Source organism: Acinonyx jubatus, chromosome C1 (genome assembly GCF_027475565.1).
Source record: "Acinonyx jubatus isolate Ajub_Pintada_27869175 chromosome C1, VMU_Ajub_asm_v1.0, whole genome shotgun sequence".
Taxonomy (NCBI): Eukaryota; Metazoa; Chordata; class Mammalia; order Carnivora; family Felidae; genus Acinonyx; species Acinonyx jubatus.
This window is the reverse complement of record NC_069381.1, coordinates 102,941,816-102,957,682: the sequence shown is the minus strand read 5'-3', so window position 1 is coordinate 102,957,682 and position 15,867 is coordinate 102,941,816. Positions and strand designations below refer to the sequence as shown.

The window sequence follows — 15,867 nt, the reverse complement described above, 5'->3', positions numbered from 1 at the left end:
CCTATACCAAAAGCCAAACTACGGCCAAGAAGTTGGGGAAGAGCATGGAGACAGATGAGCTCAGTGGCTGCCATTACTCAGCCAGGATACTGTCTCACTGTAAAGGCTGCCTTGTTGCAGGAACTGGATATGCTCGCTAGAGTCAGGTTACCACCTGCCCTGGAGGGTACCTGGATGGTTGTGTCTCCTCCCACCCCCCTTGTTTCCAATCTGCCTCCAATCAGCCCTTTTCCGTAATATAGTTGTGGTAAGAAATTACTTTGCCATAATCATGGCTTCCTACTCTACTACCAGACAAGCAATCCCAGAGGTCACTGAACAGAAAGCCTCATAGGCCAAATGAAGACAAATATATCAAACCACACAGACAATTGAAACTAACAGATAAAACAAGAAGGAGGGGGAAAGTGATGCAGGAGGTTAACATGCTTAGGAGAGGGTGCAGTGATGGCGGAAACACCACTTGGCGTCCAACCCTGGACTTACACAATCTTCTGTCGTGCCTCTGTCTGCAGCACCAGCCTTCTGTACTGGGGCTACACTTAAAAGGTTGACAGCTGAGGATGGGCAAGGAGGCTTACCGGATGGAAGGTGCCTGAAGCTAATTTATGCTCCCAAGATCAGTGAGATAAGGGGCAAGTATGCCTGGCCATAGTTGTGATTCACCAATAACCTGCAGAATAGCTATGGATTTCTCTGTGTGTATGCATGCAGAGGACACATTGGGCCATATCACGTATTACCAACAGATGGCTGATTTAAGGTTTGAATACTGGGTATCTCATGTACCTCATGAATATTCAACATGGTGTGTATTAGGTCCTTCTACTCGTTCCTATATCTATGTTTACCACACATGCTCTACTTAAGTTATGTATTTAGTGAAAGATAAAATGGGAACAAGGATCACTATTAAAATCACTGTAAAGAAGGTGTGTAGTTAACAGGTAAAGGATATCTTAGAGAAACTTAAGAAAAAAACATCCATTGGTTACAAAATTCAGTATTAAAAACGCAAACCAATAATATTTAGGAAAACAAGCTGACTAGTTTTCGTTCATATATCTTCTAAGTTTGCCTCAAATGCTTTGAAGAAATAAGCTGTTTTACTTTTTTCCTCCTGTAATATTTTGTACTACAGAAAATTTGCTAGGCTCATTCACCTAGTGTTTTTCTTTTCCCCTTCAAAGAAAGCAAAATGTAACATTTTGGGAAACAATTTAATTAGGGCCGTATCTACTCAGATTTAAATACTTTAGTTTCATTTAAAGAAACTATGTTATGTAGACCAATGGTTCTCAAACTGAGTATCATACTCACCCGAAGGATTTGTTAAAACACAAATTGCTAGATCTTACCCCCTAGAATTTTTCACTGAATAGATCTGGGGTGGATCCAAGATTTTGCATTTCTAACAAGAAAAAGACACATTTGAATTCACTGTTTCTTGAAGACTTGCTTCCATGATGTTATAGTTTGATCAGCTTTTGTAGAAGCTGACATCTGTAATTTTTGCAACGTTTTCACTGAAAGACAGTCGTCTTCCCACATCCTTGACTCAAACTGTCCCTTGAATATAGCATTGAAAAAAAAGTACCCTCAGCAGATAATACGCCAAACTTGCTTTTAGAAACTGCAGTAGTGATCTCATCTGTTCTAATAACCTGGACTTCTCTTGATTTTAAGTGCTCTTGCACCTTTTGAAGTGAGAATTCAGACTACAAAACATCGTCCATTGCGAAGAGGGCCCTTCAGCCATCTAGCCCACACCCTCTTGTAGAGGTAGGAAGTGAAACCCAAAATAGAGAATTGAGACTCAACACCACCCGGGGGCCCAACGGACACCTCTAGATTGCAAACCATTGGGCTGCCCGCTCTCCCACTTCTCCGAAGCAAATGTCGTGAGCTAGATAGCTAGTTCTTACCTTCCGCAGCCCAGCCCACCGATCACAATACAGCGCACCCAAAAGCAAACAGAAACATTGCTTAAATCTGGAGTACAAGACCTTTTAAAATGAATCAAAAAACGGAGCAAGCACACGAAAGGCCGTTTTTAGTGAACGACTTGGGTTTAATTTTTTTTAACGTTTATTCATTTTTGAGACAGAGACAGAGCATGAACGGGGGAGGGGCAGAGAGAGAAAGAGACACAGAATCTGAAACAGGGTCCAGGCTCCGAGCTGTCAGCACAGGGCTCGAACTCACAGACCTCGAGATCATGATCTGAGCCGAAGTCGGCCGCCCAACCGACTGAGCCACCCAGGCGCCCCATGACTTGGGTTTTCAGGGCTGTTAACACTTTAGCAATGCCTACCTCTCACGAACTTCCCAAAACCCGACTTTAGCCCAACTCCCAAAAAAAAAGTTACCAAAGTTCTACCCGAGTGCCCAGCTCTTCCGAAGACCAGATGGTTGGCCCTAAAAAGGGCCGTTGGCAGGATGGATGCAGAAATGAAGCGGCAGCTTAGCCTCCGAAACCATACAGGGTGCGTCCCTGTCGCTTCAGGGCATACACTACGTCCATAGCCGTGACCGTCTTGCGCTTGGCGTGCTCAGTGTAGGTGACTGCATCCCGAATGACGTTTTCCAGGAAAACCTTCAGCACGCCCCGGGTCTCCTCGTAGATGAGGCCGGAGATCCGCTTGACTCCTCCACGCCGGGCAAGGCGCCGAATTGCCGGCTTGGTGATACCTTGGATGTTGTCTCTCAAAACTTTGCGGTGGCGCTTGGCACCCCCCTTGCCCAAGCCTTTGCCGCCCTTTCCTCTCCCCGACATGGCGACAATCAAGCTGGAGACACAACCTTCGGTGAGAATAGGGCGGCTTTACCCCCTAATATAACAGAGCACCGGACCAGATTGAGAACAGAAGGCGAGAGGCGGGAAGCCCGCCCTAAATTGTCCCCGCCCCCTCCGCATTGCGTCATTTCTTCTCTGCTAATTTCCTATCAGTCCTTCTGCCAGCTGCACGGCTCCCTCTAATGGCAAGTGGACTCTTAGTTTAAAAAAAAATCTCCCGGCCATAGTCCTTGGGAGAACACAGATCCATCCAACGTGAGGCGTCCGGATGCCGCAGCCGTTTTCGCTTCTCCCTCCGTTTGTGGATTCCCCCAGGGCGTAAAATTTAGGCTAAGGGGAAAGGTCTTTCTGGCGTGAGAAGACCAGAGAAAGACCATGTGGAGTCCAGAGACGGGAAGGAGAAGACGGCGCCAGCGCCTGGTCTAATCCCGACTAGAGGGTCACAGGCTTGTGAGGCATGGTTACATAAAACAGCAACAAAAGCAGTTCCGATCATTTGGCGCACCTGGAAGGTGATGTCAAGAGCAGCCGCTCCTGGGCTGTATGTGGAGGGGGGAAGAGGGAGATCGCCGTAATTTCGGAGTCTAGTCTGTTTTGTTGATATGGGGCATGGAATTTCACCTCACCCAGGTCAGATCCTAGGAGAATTGGTCTTAGAATACTTGCAAGCCTTCTCAAGGAAGTCAGTGAGTGCAACGCAGTCATTCAAAGCTCTGGCGAAAGAAGCAATATATACAGAAAGAAGACTCCGTTTCCACAGATCGTCTGAAATCAACCCTTGCTTTCAGCCAGAAATCAGTGACCCAACTGTGTCCCCCTTGAGGAGCCAGCAAAGTTGGCTGAATTGGTTTTCTCAAGGGGAAATCTCCTTTTTGAAAGTCCTTACCAGAAACTGCCCTATGAAATTGACAGGGGTCCTTTACTGAAGGCATGTTCGTTACTTTACCAGGGCCTTCTTTTGGAGAATCTATCAGAAGATGTGGTTTCTGCATCAGAAAGAATTGTCTTTTTTTTTTCTAAAGGATGTTTATTATCTTAAGAAGTGTTTATTTTTTTCAGTTTATTTTGAGAGAGGGAGTGCGCAAGCGCCAGCGGTGCATGGGCAGAGAGAGGGAGAGGGAGAATCCCAAACGGGCTTAGCATTGTCAGCGCAGAGCTGGAAGGGGTATTCCATCTCATCAATCTGGAGATCATGACCTGAGCCAAGATGACTGAGCCACCCAGGCGCCCCTATCTTAGGAAATCTTATATATATGCCCCTTTTTATCTCTCTTCTGGCTCCAACTACCTTCTATATGCTAATGAATCCCGGTACTGTATCTTTATCAGACTTCTAGGCCCAAGGCATATAGATCCTCCTGGTTGTTCTTTAGTCATTTTAAACTCAGAAATCTCAAAATGATTAAACTTCAAAGCTCAAAGGTGTGACTCTAATGGGGACTGAGGGAATTCATTCTCCTTCTTCCCCAGCCATACACCTTGTTCTCTGCTCATTGAATGGGTTCACCAGGCATCGCTTGTCTAAACCAACACCCTGGGATTCACAATAGATGTTGGTTACAAAAATGAAAGGAATGTTGAGAAAGAAGATACATTTTTAAAATAGCCTTTTTTCTTTATTTTTTTACAGACAGGCTGTATATTAGTTGAGTTGTGAGCATTCAATTCTAATTTTCCCCATAAATCAAGGATAGCATCATGCTAACATCTGCAGCCTGAACATTAAAAAGAAACAAAACAGGGGCGCTTGGGTGGCTCAGTGGGTTAACTGTCCGACTTCGGCTCAGGTCATGATCCCGTGCATAGTTCGTGAGTTTGAGCCCGACATCAGGCTCTGTGCTGACATCTCAGAGCCTGGAGCCTGCTTCGGATTCTGTATCTACCTCTCTCTGCCCCTCCCTTGCTCGTGCTCTTTCTCTCAAACATAAAAACATTAAAAAAGTTTTTTTTAATAAAAACAAAACAAGTCATTTCTGTTGAAAATAAATAAATATAACCTTTAAAATTCTTGCACTATGTAGCTTAAATCTCATGAGACTGGTTAATGGAATAAAAATACTTTTCATCTGTATAGCTTTAGAATACTGTGAACATTCCTTGAGTCTACTGCATTCCATTGGGATGTGTTGCATTGGAAAAACCAGACATGGTATAAACTTCCTTCTCCCTCTTAGAGTCTGTGGCTGGACTAGGAATTAAGCTCATGTAAGACTGACCAAAAAGGAAAAAAGAAGCATACGGATTTTAATATTTTTATGTGTACACAGGAGTCTTCAGAAGGAAAATGAAGACCCAAAAAGGCTGTGAGGCCCAGAAGGTTATACATGCTTCTAAAAACAAGGAACAATAAAATCTGGGAATATGACCAGACAGAGGGGCTTGGGCTACAGACAGTAAGTTGTGGGACAGTGACTGGGAAATATATGGCAGAAACTAATGGTATCTTCTGAACCGCTTCAAACTGAAATCTGCTGTAGAGGAGGCAAAATTTACCTCTTCCCTCTTAGAGTTTTTGGCTGGGCCTGATGATTGACGGAAGACAGATAAACAGGAGAAAAGCATACAAACATATTTACTGTAAGTTTTACTTGACATGGGAGCTCTCATGAGGAAATGAAGATCCAAAGAAGCAGTTAGAGTTGACTGCTTGTATATTGAATTGGACAGAGAGTAGTAAATCATGAAAATGTCACAAGGTGAAAGCGCTTTGGCTAGGGCAGTTCATGGAGGAAAAAGAACGAGGAAGATCAGGGTTAGTTTAACAAGGTTTGTTTGTGCAGATTTCTCTTGGCTTCAACTCCCTGTCCTTGGTGAAAACAATGTTGTTTTCCTCCTGGTGTATGGAAGACCTCGTCCCTGGGGGCGGGGGGCGGGGGGGGGGGGATCTCCTGTTTTCAGGAAGGAAATGGAGGTCAGAGAACTTCTCGCACCTGCTGTTTTTCAAGTGCCTTCAACTCAAAATAATCCTTATGCCAAAGTGACATAATTTAGGGGTGGCATATTCTGTCGCTGATGGGGTTTGGGACATGCTGCCCCAAAACATGGCACATTAATATTGAATATTTTAAGTCAGAAATTTTGAGAAAAGGACATAAGCAGGAAGGTCACTCTGACCCTTCCCCAAAGCCTTCTTCCCTAAAACAGGTCATAAAAGCCTCTTGTGTCTTCTCTATATGATTAGAGGGATAGATAAGGAAGAAAGGAACATCTTTATCTCTAAAGACAAAGGGACATACAGAAGAATCTTAACAAACAGGCCTTGCTGCTTCCCCTGGTGTATTAAACTTATCTCACACTCTGTAACCTACTGTATTTCTACATGAGTGCCCACAGTTCATCACACCTAGCATAAAAATATTCAGGTCTGTTTCTTTGGGTCTTCATTTCCTTATGTAGTTTCCTGTGTCACATAAAACCTACGTTAAATAAAACTGTGTGCTCTTCTCCTGTTATTCTGTATTTGTTGGTTTGACTTTCAGACTCAGCCAGGGACCCTAAGAGGACTAAGGAAAACTTTTTCCTCCCATATGCTACCCTTCACTGTATAGTATAAACAGTAGTATTAAGGTAAAAAGGGGAAGTGATTTTTTTTTCATGTTTATTATTTTTTTTAATTTTAAAAAAATGTTTATATATTTTTGAGATAGAGACAGAGTATGAGCGGGGAGGGGCAGAGAGAGAGGGAGACACAGAATCGGAAGCAGGCTCCAGGCTCCAGGCTCCAAGCTGTCAGCACAGTGCCCGACGAGGGGCTCAACTCATGGACAATGAGATCATGACCTGAGCCAAAAAGTCAGATGCTCAACCGACTGAGCCACCCAGGCGCCCCAAAAAAGGGTGGGGGGAGTTTTTATCCAATGAGCAAGATGTTGAAGGAATGAGTTTATCTCAGAATGGGATGAGGAAAGAAGCTCAAAATCCCGTGGCTTCTGAATTTGGTCCAGGGCTCCTGACCTCTTAAGATGAAAGAAAATCATTTCACTCATATGTGGCATTTAAAAAACAAGCAAACGTACAAAGAGGGGCACCTGGGTGGCTCAGTTGGGTAAGCGCCGACTCTTGGTTTCAGCTCAGGTCATGATCTCACTGTTCATGGGTTTGAGCCTCATGGCATGGTGTGGGGCCTGCTTGTGATTCTCCCTCTCCCTCTCTCTCTCTGCCCCTTGCCTGCTCTCATGCGCACGCGAGCACACACACACCACTCACTCTCTCTCAGAATAAACCTTAAAAAAAGATGTACAAAGAGAAAAAAAAGAGACAAACCAAAAACAGACCCCTACCTATTTCCTGGAAATCAGAACATACTGTTGGTTTCCAGAGAGGAGGTGGGTGAGGGGTGGGTGATAGGTGAGAGGGATTGAGTACATTTGTCTTGATAAGCACTGAGTAATATATGGAATTGTTGAATCACTATATTGTGTACCTGAAGCTAATATAACATTGTATGTTAAGTACACTGGACTTAAAATTAAAAACTAAAAATCAGGGGCACCTGGGTGGCTCAGTCAGTTGAGTGTCTAACTTCTGCTCAGGTGGTGATCTGGCGGTTTGTGGGTTTGAGCTCTCTGCTGTCAGCCTGTCAGCACAGAGCCTGCTTTGGATCCTCTGTCCCCCTCTCTCTCTGCCCCTCCCCCACTTGTGCTTGCTTTCAAATTAAATAAATAAAATAAAATAAAAAATTGTTAAAAAGATGAAAGGAAATCAGGCACATGGGCTACCCAACCCACAAAAAACCAAAGATTCAGTTTCATCTTGGGGGTATTTGAACCCGTGGGGGTACTTGTAATCAAAGACTAAACACAAACTGTCTTCCCAGAACATGTAGTTAAAATTTTTTTTAAATGTTTCTTTATTTTTGAGAGAGAAACAGAGCTCAAGCAGGGGAGGGGCAGAGAGAGAGGGAGACACAGAATCAGAAGCAGGTTCCAGGCTCTGAGCTGTGAGCACAGAGCCCGATGCGAGTCTGGAACTCAGGAACAGTGAGATCATGACCTGAGCCGAAGTTGGACACTTAACTGACTGAGCCACCCAGACGCCCCAGGAACGTGTATTTTAATTTAGTCCATTACTTTTGTACTAAAAACAAACACACGCACACACAAAACGTTACATTTTTCTTTTACATGTTTATTTCCTATGGCAAATTTTAGGCTTCTTATGCTATTTCCCCTCTCTCAGTACTACATAATGAAACTTCAGGGCTCAGTCTGGAAACTGCAGATTCTTATTATTTCTAGTGAAAGAAACTTCAGAGATATCAGTAGGAGAAAAAGAATCCCCATTTCCCCACAGCTGCAGCAAAGCACGGGTTCTTCTGGCTCGTCAATTTACTTCTGATAGAGTAGTGTGTTGAGAACACTCACAGCAATCACCCCTGCAAGGTCCTTCTACCCAGACCTACCTTCTACTCTGACATGAGACAGATTAACAGAGAAAATAAAATTTAATTTGGTATGTACAGGGAAGTCACGCAGACCATCTATGATGGTAGCTCTCATCCTGAAACACGCCTTCCATCTAAATTCTCAGGGGCATCTGCGTGGCTCAGGCAGTTAAGCCTCCAGACTTCAGCTCAGGTCATGATCTCAGGGTTTGTGAGTTTGAGCCCCACGTCAGGGAGAGCCTGCTTGGGGTTCTCTCTCTTTCTCTCTCTCTGCCCGGCCCCCCCCCCCCCGCCACCTCTCCTTCTCCCTCTCAAAACTGAGCATTTTTTAAATTAAAAAAAAAACTGTTTTAAAGAAATTCTTTTCAGGTAAACAGTTTTTCCTGAATCTGCTGGGTTTTGATCACTTTTTAACTTGAAATAATCTTCATGCCAAAGTGGCCCATCTTGGAGTGGTCTGCCTTTGGCATCTGTAAATAACAGATTGTTCTATTCTGAGAAACGCCAGAGGAAGAGGTTTGGAATTTTCTGATTCTCTGTATTATAAAGAGAAAATACACCCCATGACTATTGGATTCTATATGAATATACATTGTAGGGGAGCAAAATTTTGCTACCTCCAAATATGTTTCTTTGGTATGTGGATTATTTTAGGCCGATTATTTTTAAGAAGCAGAAGACTCAAGAAGTTTTTCTTTTTGCCTCCCTCCTAATTGCATAAGAGAATTTAGATAGAGGACCTGCTCTAGGAGGGGAGCTATCACCATAGAGAACTACTGTATAATACGAACTAGGTGTGACAGACAGGAAGGAATTTAGCAAAGTCTAGTTGCTAAAATCCCTTTCTATGCTCCATTGTTTCTATCTGGCCCAGCAAACATTTGTTTACCAAACTTTTACTCATGTTCATCTTCTTGTAATTGTCTTCCTTCTGTTTGCAGTCCCAGACCTCAACCCCTTTGTTAGCTATGGATGGCACATAAGCCTGAACTGCCTGGGGGGCCTCATATTCTTCTATAGTTTTCTCCTGTTAATCTGTCTCATGTCAATTTAATTCTTAGACCAGCCAAAAAACCTTGAGGGGTAGGGCAAAGTTTGTCCTCCCTAACAACAGCTTGAGAATCTTTTTCTTATTTAAATGAACACCGGGGCCAAGAGTACATAGATTGAAAAAGAACACTGCAAAGAAATGTTGACACTTGTGTAGGCTGCTTTGGGCTGTCATCCAAGACTCCCCCCCCCCCCGCCCCCCCCTTGGTAGTTTCCTCTTCTGATGGGAATAGTTCAGTGGAGAAGTTTGAGAAACATTGAGTCATTTGATTGCATGATGGGAAAATTCTTCATTGCTTTAAAATGTACCCCAAGGCTGATGAAACTGGAAATCCACTATAATTCCATTCTTTTCCTTTAGAATATTATGCAGGCCTTGTTACTTGTCCAGGACAAGCCATAATTTCTCTGAGACTCAGTTTCCTTATCTGTAAAATGAGGAAAGTAACATCTACTCCACAGAGTTGGGATTAAATGAAGCAGTGTATGCAGAAGAATTTTTAAATACCAAGTAGTGCTCTCTCTGTGTTAGTCATTATCACAAACTGGCCACAGGAAGGGGTAACAGTTGTTCACATCAGTTAACACTTTTGCAAGACATCTTAGGTCTCCCTAGAGCAGATTGTGCTGCTGATGGGAACTCTTGTAGATACAAAGTTTCTAAGTTATTTAGTGTTCAGGAAATCGCCTCAAAATCACTTGCCCCTAACAGGAAGATGGTAATTCATATTGACACCATAAAGTAAGTTTTAAGCTTCTTGGGCTTGATTTTGTTCACAGGTGTGAGTTACTAAAGGTTTGGATGCAAGGCTTTTTCAATAGAATAAACATACGATTAAAATTTTTATGTTAAGTATTCACCAATTTAAGCATTGGTAACCTTACATCACTTGTTTCATGACATGCAGTTTTCCAAGCAATGCTACAAAGCATATGAAACAACTGAAAAGCAGAGGATCTTCGATTTCTCTATAGAGAATAAAAAAGATGAAACTTTCAGGTGAAACTTTTAGATGAAACTACTTAATTGAAGAAAATATGTTAGTAACTCCGTAATCAACAAGTAATTTGTTTACTTTGAAACTTTATTTTAGCTTTTAATCTGACCGACCAGCAAATTGACTATTTAGAAACTATTCACCATTATAAAGGAGAAAATAACGTTTCTCGTCTTATATTCCCTGATTTAGACGCGTTTCGTCTCTTGGACCTAATTGGCCATTGAGGGGAGGGAGGCGCGTTCCAAGGTGAAAAGGTTAAAGAAAGGGGGAAGGCTCAAGGCTCTACACTGCAAGTCGGTGGTGATCAGCCCAGGGCTTCGGCGTAGTTCCGAAGTTGGGTAAAGGTAAATTCAGTGTTTGGTTCTTTCAACTGCATATTGTTTTGAGTCCCAGTCATACTGTAATGCAACTAACGCGCTTAGCAGAGGGTGAGGCGCAAAATGTTAGCTGTGGTATTGGAGTTACAGTAACTCAACTAGAAATGTAGACTGAAACCTAGTTCATGGGAAGGCACGCTTTTATTTCGAAGGAACCTGAATCCCAAGCTTGCAAAAACACTTTCAAAACTGCTCTTACAAAAGTGACATCAATTTAAAGGAACGGCCTAAAAAAAAAAAAAATCTGTGACCGATAAAATTACAAAAAAGTACGGAAAGATGAAGTAATAAGGGAAAGAGATTAGCATTATAATCTACCCGAGTAAAAAAAAGGATTGAAATCTAGCCAATGAGATCACAAGTCTGGAAGTTCTTAACCGTTCTGGTCCAATCAAGAGGAGGCTATGTCTATAAATATGACTGCCTAGTACTTCTTGAATAAAGTCAGTAAGGCATTATGGCCCGTACAAAGCAGACCGCCCGCAAGTCGACCGGCGGCAAGGCCCCGCGGAAGCAGCTGGCCACCAAGGCGGCCCGCAAGAGCGCGCCCGCCACGGGCGGCGTGAAGAAGCCGCACCGCTACCGGCCGGGCACCGTGGCCCTGCGGGAGATCCGGCGCTACCAGAAGTCCACCGAGCTGCTGATCCGCAAGCTGCCGTTCCAACGGCTGGTGCGCGAAATCGCGCAGGACTTCAAGACGGACCTGCGCTTCCAGAGCTCGGCCGTGATGGCGCTGCAGGAGGCGAGCGAGGCCTACCTGGTGGGGCTGTTCGAGGACACGAACCTGTGCGCCATCCACGCCAAGCGCGTCACCATCATGCCCAAGGACATCCAGCTGGCTCGCCGTATCCGCGGGGAGCGGGCTTAAGGCCTGTGCTTTTAAGTGGACCACCTAACGGCTCTTTTCAGAGCCACCCATGTTTTCACGAGGAGTAGCTGTGTCGCCTATCTCACCTGGTGTGGGGTGTACTGTTGTGCACTGGTGCTTTGGGTAGAGGGATGAGGGGAAACTCGCACATGGTGGGTAGGAAGATCACAATGTCTGAACTTTGGTCGGCTGACAGGCACTAGAGGGAACAGCTGAAGCTGGGCTTAGATCGCTTTTGCCTAAGCTTTTACATATGTTGAGTTAGTCTACAGCGTCAGCCTTACTAGTTTGAGGAAAAACTTGCAAGGGGGTGGACTCTGCTCTACTAGTCGTTTGTAACGTTAACACGCTACTCGTACAAAGCGTTAGCACGAATCTGGATATAGAAACGAAGCGGGAAGGAGGTCGTGTGGGTTTGTGATAACTGCCGGGTTGGGGATTTGGGTTTTCAACTAGATTTTACGGTTAAGACTAAGCTGGATGTAAGTCCTGGTTTGCAAATGGGAGCCTTTTTCCTGGTTTATGTGTCTTAAGAGTTGTATGGATCTAATATCTAATACCCTATTGCATAAGACAGGCAGTGCAAACACGAATAGGAATTTGAGGGAAATTCCTGATGGGTTGGGTTTTTTTTGTTTTGTTTTGTTTTTTTGAGATGTTTGTTACTGCTCCGAAACCCAAAGGCAAAACAAATTTCCACAAAGTGTAGGAAGTAAAGTGATGCAAAAATAGAAATGGGCACTTCGGATCTTTTCCGTATGCAAGTACAACTGAAAAGTAATAACCATCCCCAAACACCCCAAACAGGTGAACTATACTTTTACGTAACTTATTGGTTGGTCTGAAACGGAACATTTCAATTGGCTAAGAAGACGTTTGCTCTGATAGCCATTAAGGAAGCGCTAGCAGAAGCTATTATTTGCATAGACTCCACCCCTGTATGACGACCTTGTTGGAAATTAACCAATAAAAATGCAGTCCTATGCGAGCCTTCATTTGCATACGGGCTCTATAAGTAGCGCGTAACGAAGCCGCTTGAATGTAGTCCGGATCGTTTCGGCTGTGTGGCGTTTCTTCTAGCAAAAATGCCTGATCCAGCGAAGTCGGCTCCCGCTCCCAAGAAGGGCTCTAAGAAAGCTGTTACGAAAGTGCAGAAGAAGGACGGCAAGAAGCGCAAGCGTAGTCGTAAGGAGAGCTATTCCGTCTATGTGTATAAGGTGTTGAAACAGGTTCACCCGGACACCGGCATCTCGTCCAAGGCCATGGGCATCATGAACTCGTTCGTCAACGACATCTTCGAGCGCATCGCCGGTGAAGCCTCTCGCCTGGCGCATTACAACAAGCGCTCGACCATCACGTCCCGGGAGATCCAGACAGCCGTGCGTCTGCTGCTGCCCGGCGAGCTGGCCAAGCACGCCGTGTCCGAGGGCACCAAGGCTGTCACCAAATACACCAGCTCGAAGTAAGGGCGTGCAAAGGACGCAACAGAACCGCTACTTTTACCCCAACGGCTCTTTTCAGAGCCACTTAACTTGTCACAGGAAGCGGCTGTCCACACTTGTTAAGCGCTTGGGTGGCTTTTAGGTTGGGTGGGCTTGTGGTCTCAAATATTTGGGCATCGGGTTAGGTTACGACTGATCAAGCTTGCCCTGGTTAAGACCTGGAATCTCCTATAGTGCGGTGGTGTCCCCCTAGTGGCACGACTCTTCTGGTAACAAAACTCGTCCTCAAAATGGTCTCTGCCTACTTCTAGAGGAAACTGAGGTACAGGTAACAGTAAGCAAAGTTGATGCAGTTCTGGGTTTTTTTGATTTCTGGCGGTGGGGTGCTGTTCTACTTTATTAACTCTGTATGTCAACACGAAACTTAGGCCAGCTGACGTTTGTTTTCCTTAGTATACAGATAGCTCTCTGTTCCCACTGTTTCTTAGTTCCAATCTGTAACAAACGCTTCTAGGCGTTTGTCACAAATGGTTTCCAATAAAGTCTGCTTTAGTCTGTTGCCCTTTGTAGTTCTGATCTAGCAATCCTCCCCTCGTTTCCTTCTAGCCCCATACCTCAATCAGGTACAGATTTTTGCCCCCATCCTGTGGGATATGGGATATTTTGTAATACCTACAGACAAATCCTCTCTTGGGAGGAATGCTAATGCATTTAGTGGGTAAGGGCCAGGGATGCCGGGAAACCTAACCTAATGTACAGGACTGTGCCTACAGCCAAGACTTCGCCTGGCCTGTAACCTCAGTCCTCCTGTGGTATTTGGTAGACCAAGCTCCCAGACTTCCCTTCCATCAGGATTTAATTCTCATTTGGGTCAAACCTTCCCTCAGCCCCACCACCTAGCGCGTGTTCTTGCTCTTGGTGAAAGCTGAGAAGAACACAGATTTGCTGTGGTTGCTTACACTCCTCCACAGGAAAACGATCTTCTCCAGGGCAAGGACCTTGTCTTCTGTAACAATTTCCTAGCTATAAAAGCCACTTTGCTGCTTGCTAAGCCCTCCCAGGTGCCTCTCCTTGAATTTCCTGATAGGTTGGAGGTGGGAACTTGGGGAAGTTGTTTTTGGTGTTCTCAGGTGCATTTATTTAAAAAAAAAAAAATGCATGATGTGCAAATGGCCACAGTTAGCATATAAAATGGCTTTCTAAAGATCCCTTAGTTCAAAACTTGCATAACCGGGCCAATCTGGCCAGGCTGGTGAATGTTTGCCCAGTAAAACCTACCCTAAGTTAAAGGGAAAAATCTTAGTTTCAGATTCATTTGTCAAGATTTGAAATTAGGCCATTATTGATAAACTTTAAGGAATTGACAAGTTTGCACTTAAAATGAATTTTATAATGTAAGAGTTCAAATTTACATCCAATTAAAGTTACATAAAATGGGCTATATAGGATTTCTTTCTTTCACTGGGAAATGAAGATTTTCTGAGTCATTTCCCCTGGCGAGAGGAATGACTCACTGAGAATTATAATTTCCCAGTGAAAGAAAGGAAATCATTATGCAGCACATCTTACCGTAGGAAAAGTTAAATGAAAAGGCCAGGGTGGTGTGCCTTCTACTCAAACCATCAGAGACCCTATCTGGTCTCCTCCCCTAGGATCCTGAAGTCCCAGAGGACTAGTGACCATGTTTTTCATGGTCTTTTGAAGTTGTTAAAGCATTATCAGTTGGCTCACCTGATCAGAAGCTATCATGAGTCACTCAGGACTAAAGGATTAAGCCCCAACTCCTTATCCTGAAACTAAAGGCTTTCTGCCATCTGCCCCAAACTTTCCTTCTTCAGCTGTTCATTTTCCTCAGCTTTCTAGCATAGCCCAAATGCTGTACGCACTGTCCTATAGTGCCTCTTAAGGTCCTCTTTGTGCTTTTGTTATGTGGTCCTTCTAAACTGTGGTACTCCGTTGCCCTCTCGACTACTCAAAGCCTGTCAACCTGGCAGTTCTTTAAACTTTTTAATTTTTAAAAATATTTTTGAGAGAGTGTGTGTGTGAGTCCCCGCTCATACACAGGGAGTCACAGAATCGGAAGCAGGTTCCAGGCTCTGAGCTGTCAGCACAGAACCCCACGTGGGGCTCGAACCCACGGAACGCAAGATCATGGCCTGAGCTGAAGTCAGACGCTTAACTAACTGAACCACCCAGGTTTTCCACAGTTCTTTAAAATCTTCCTCAAATCTCACTCCTTGAAGCTTTTCCATCCCATTATAGCTCACAGGAAGTCTTTCTCCTTTCAGTGCTTAAGGCTTTATTCCTTGCACAATGAATTTGCAATTAACTGTAACTTTGTGAACTGTGGAGCCCTGTTCCTTACTTTCTTTTTCGTTGTTTTTACATTTTCTTGTGTTTGTCTTCTATTAGAAGACAGGGTCTACTTTCTTTAAAAAATCCTTCTTGGGATCTCTGACAAAAGCTGTTCCAGTGCCCATTATAAAATAGCATCTTGATGAACATTTGTTGACTGATTGCCCAGACCACAGAACACCAGAAAATGGACCTAAAGGTGGTAAGTTCATGTACTCCAATAAGGTTTTTTCTTCTACTTTTTCCTAATGTTTCTTGCTCCTATAACCTGAAACACTTTTATAATAATTACTGACCCAGTTAAAACAACAATTGGAGATTAAAAACTCCTAAGAGGGGCAGATAGAGTACTGCGCTTGATAGCTCCCCTTCATCCAATGTATCTATGTAGCCAAAAGGACAGGATTAGACTGGAGCTTTTTCAACCTAGTTTAGATGTTGCGTTTCCAGTCTTGTAAACAAGGGTGAGGAGGGAGATGCATTCCAGAAGATGAAAAAAGTTTGTGGTCTTAAGATAAGGAGCTTTGGGGTGCCTGGGTGGCTCAGTTGGTTGAGCGTCCTACTTCGGCTCAGGTCATGATCTCGCAGTTTGTG

General features: G+C 44.1%; 2 protein-coding genes across 2 annotated transcripts; one reads left to right on the top strand and one right to left on the bottom strand.

Moving 5' to 3' along the window:
- Nucleotides 1-2,210: 2,210 nt before the first annotated feature.
- LOC106982111 (histone H4) lies at nt 2,211-2,832 on the bottom strand. The gene has a single exon (XM_015080274.3). It carries the CDS (start codon nt 2,774-2,776, stop codon nt 2,465-2,467), a length of 312 nt encoding a protein of 103 aa, XP_014935760.1. The 5' UTR covers nt 2,777-2,832; the 3' UTR covers nt 2,211-2,464.
- A 9,579-nt stretch (nt 2,833-12,411) lies between these two features.
- On the top strand, nt 12,412-13,477 carry LOC106982106 (histone H2B type 2-F). The gene has a single exon (XM_053214724.1). The coding sequence runs from the start codon at nt 12,562-12,564 to the stop codon at nt 12,940-12,942; it is 381 nt and encodes a 126-aa protein (XP_053070699.1). The 5' UTR covers nt 12,412-12,561; the 3' UTR covers nt 12,943-13,477.
- The last annotated feature ends 2,390 nt before the right edge of the window (nt 13,478-15,867 follow it).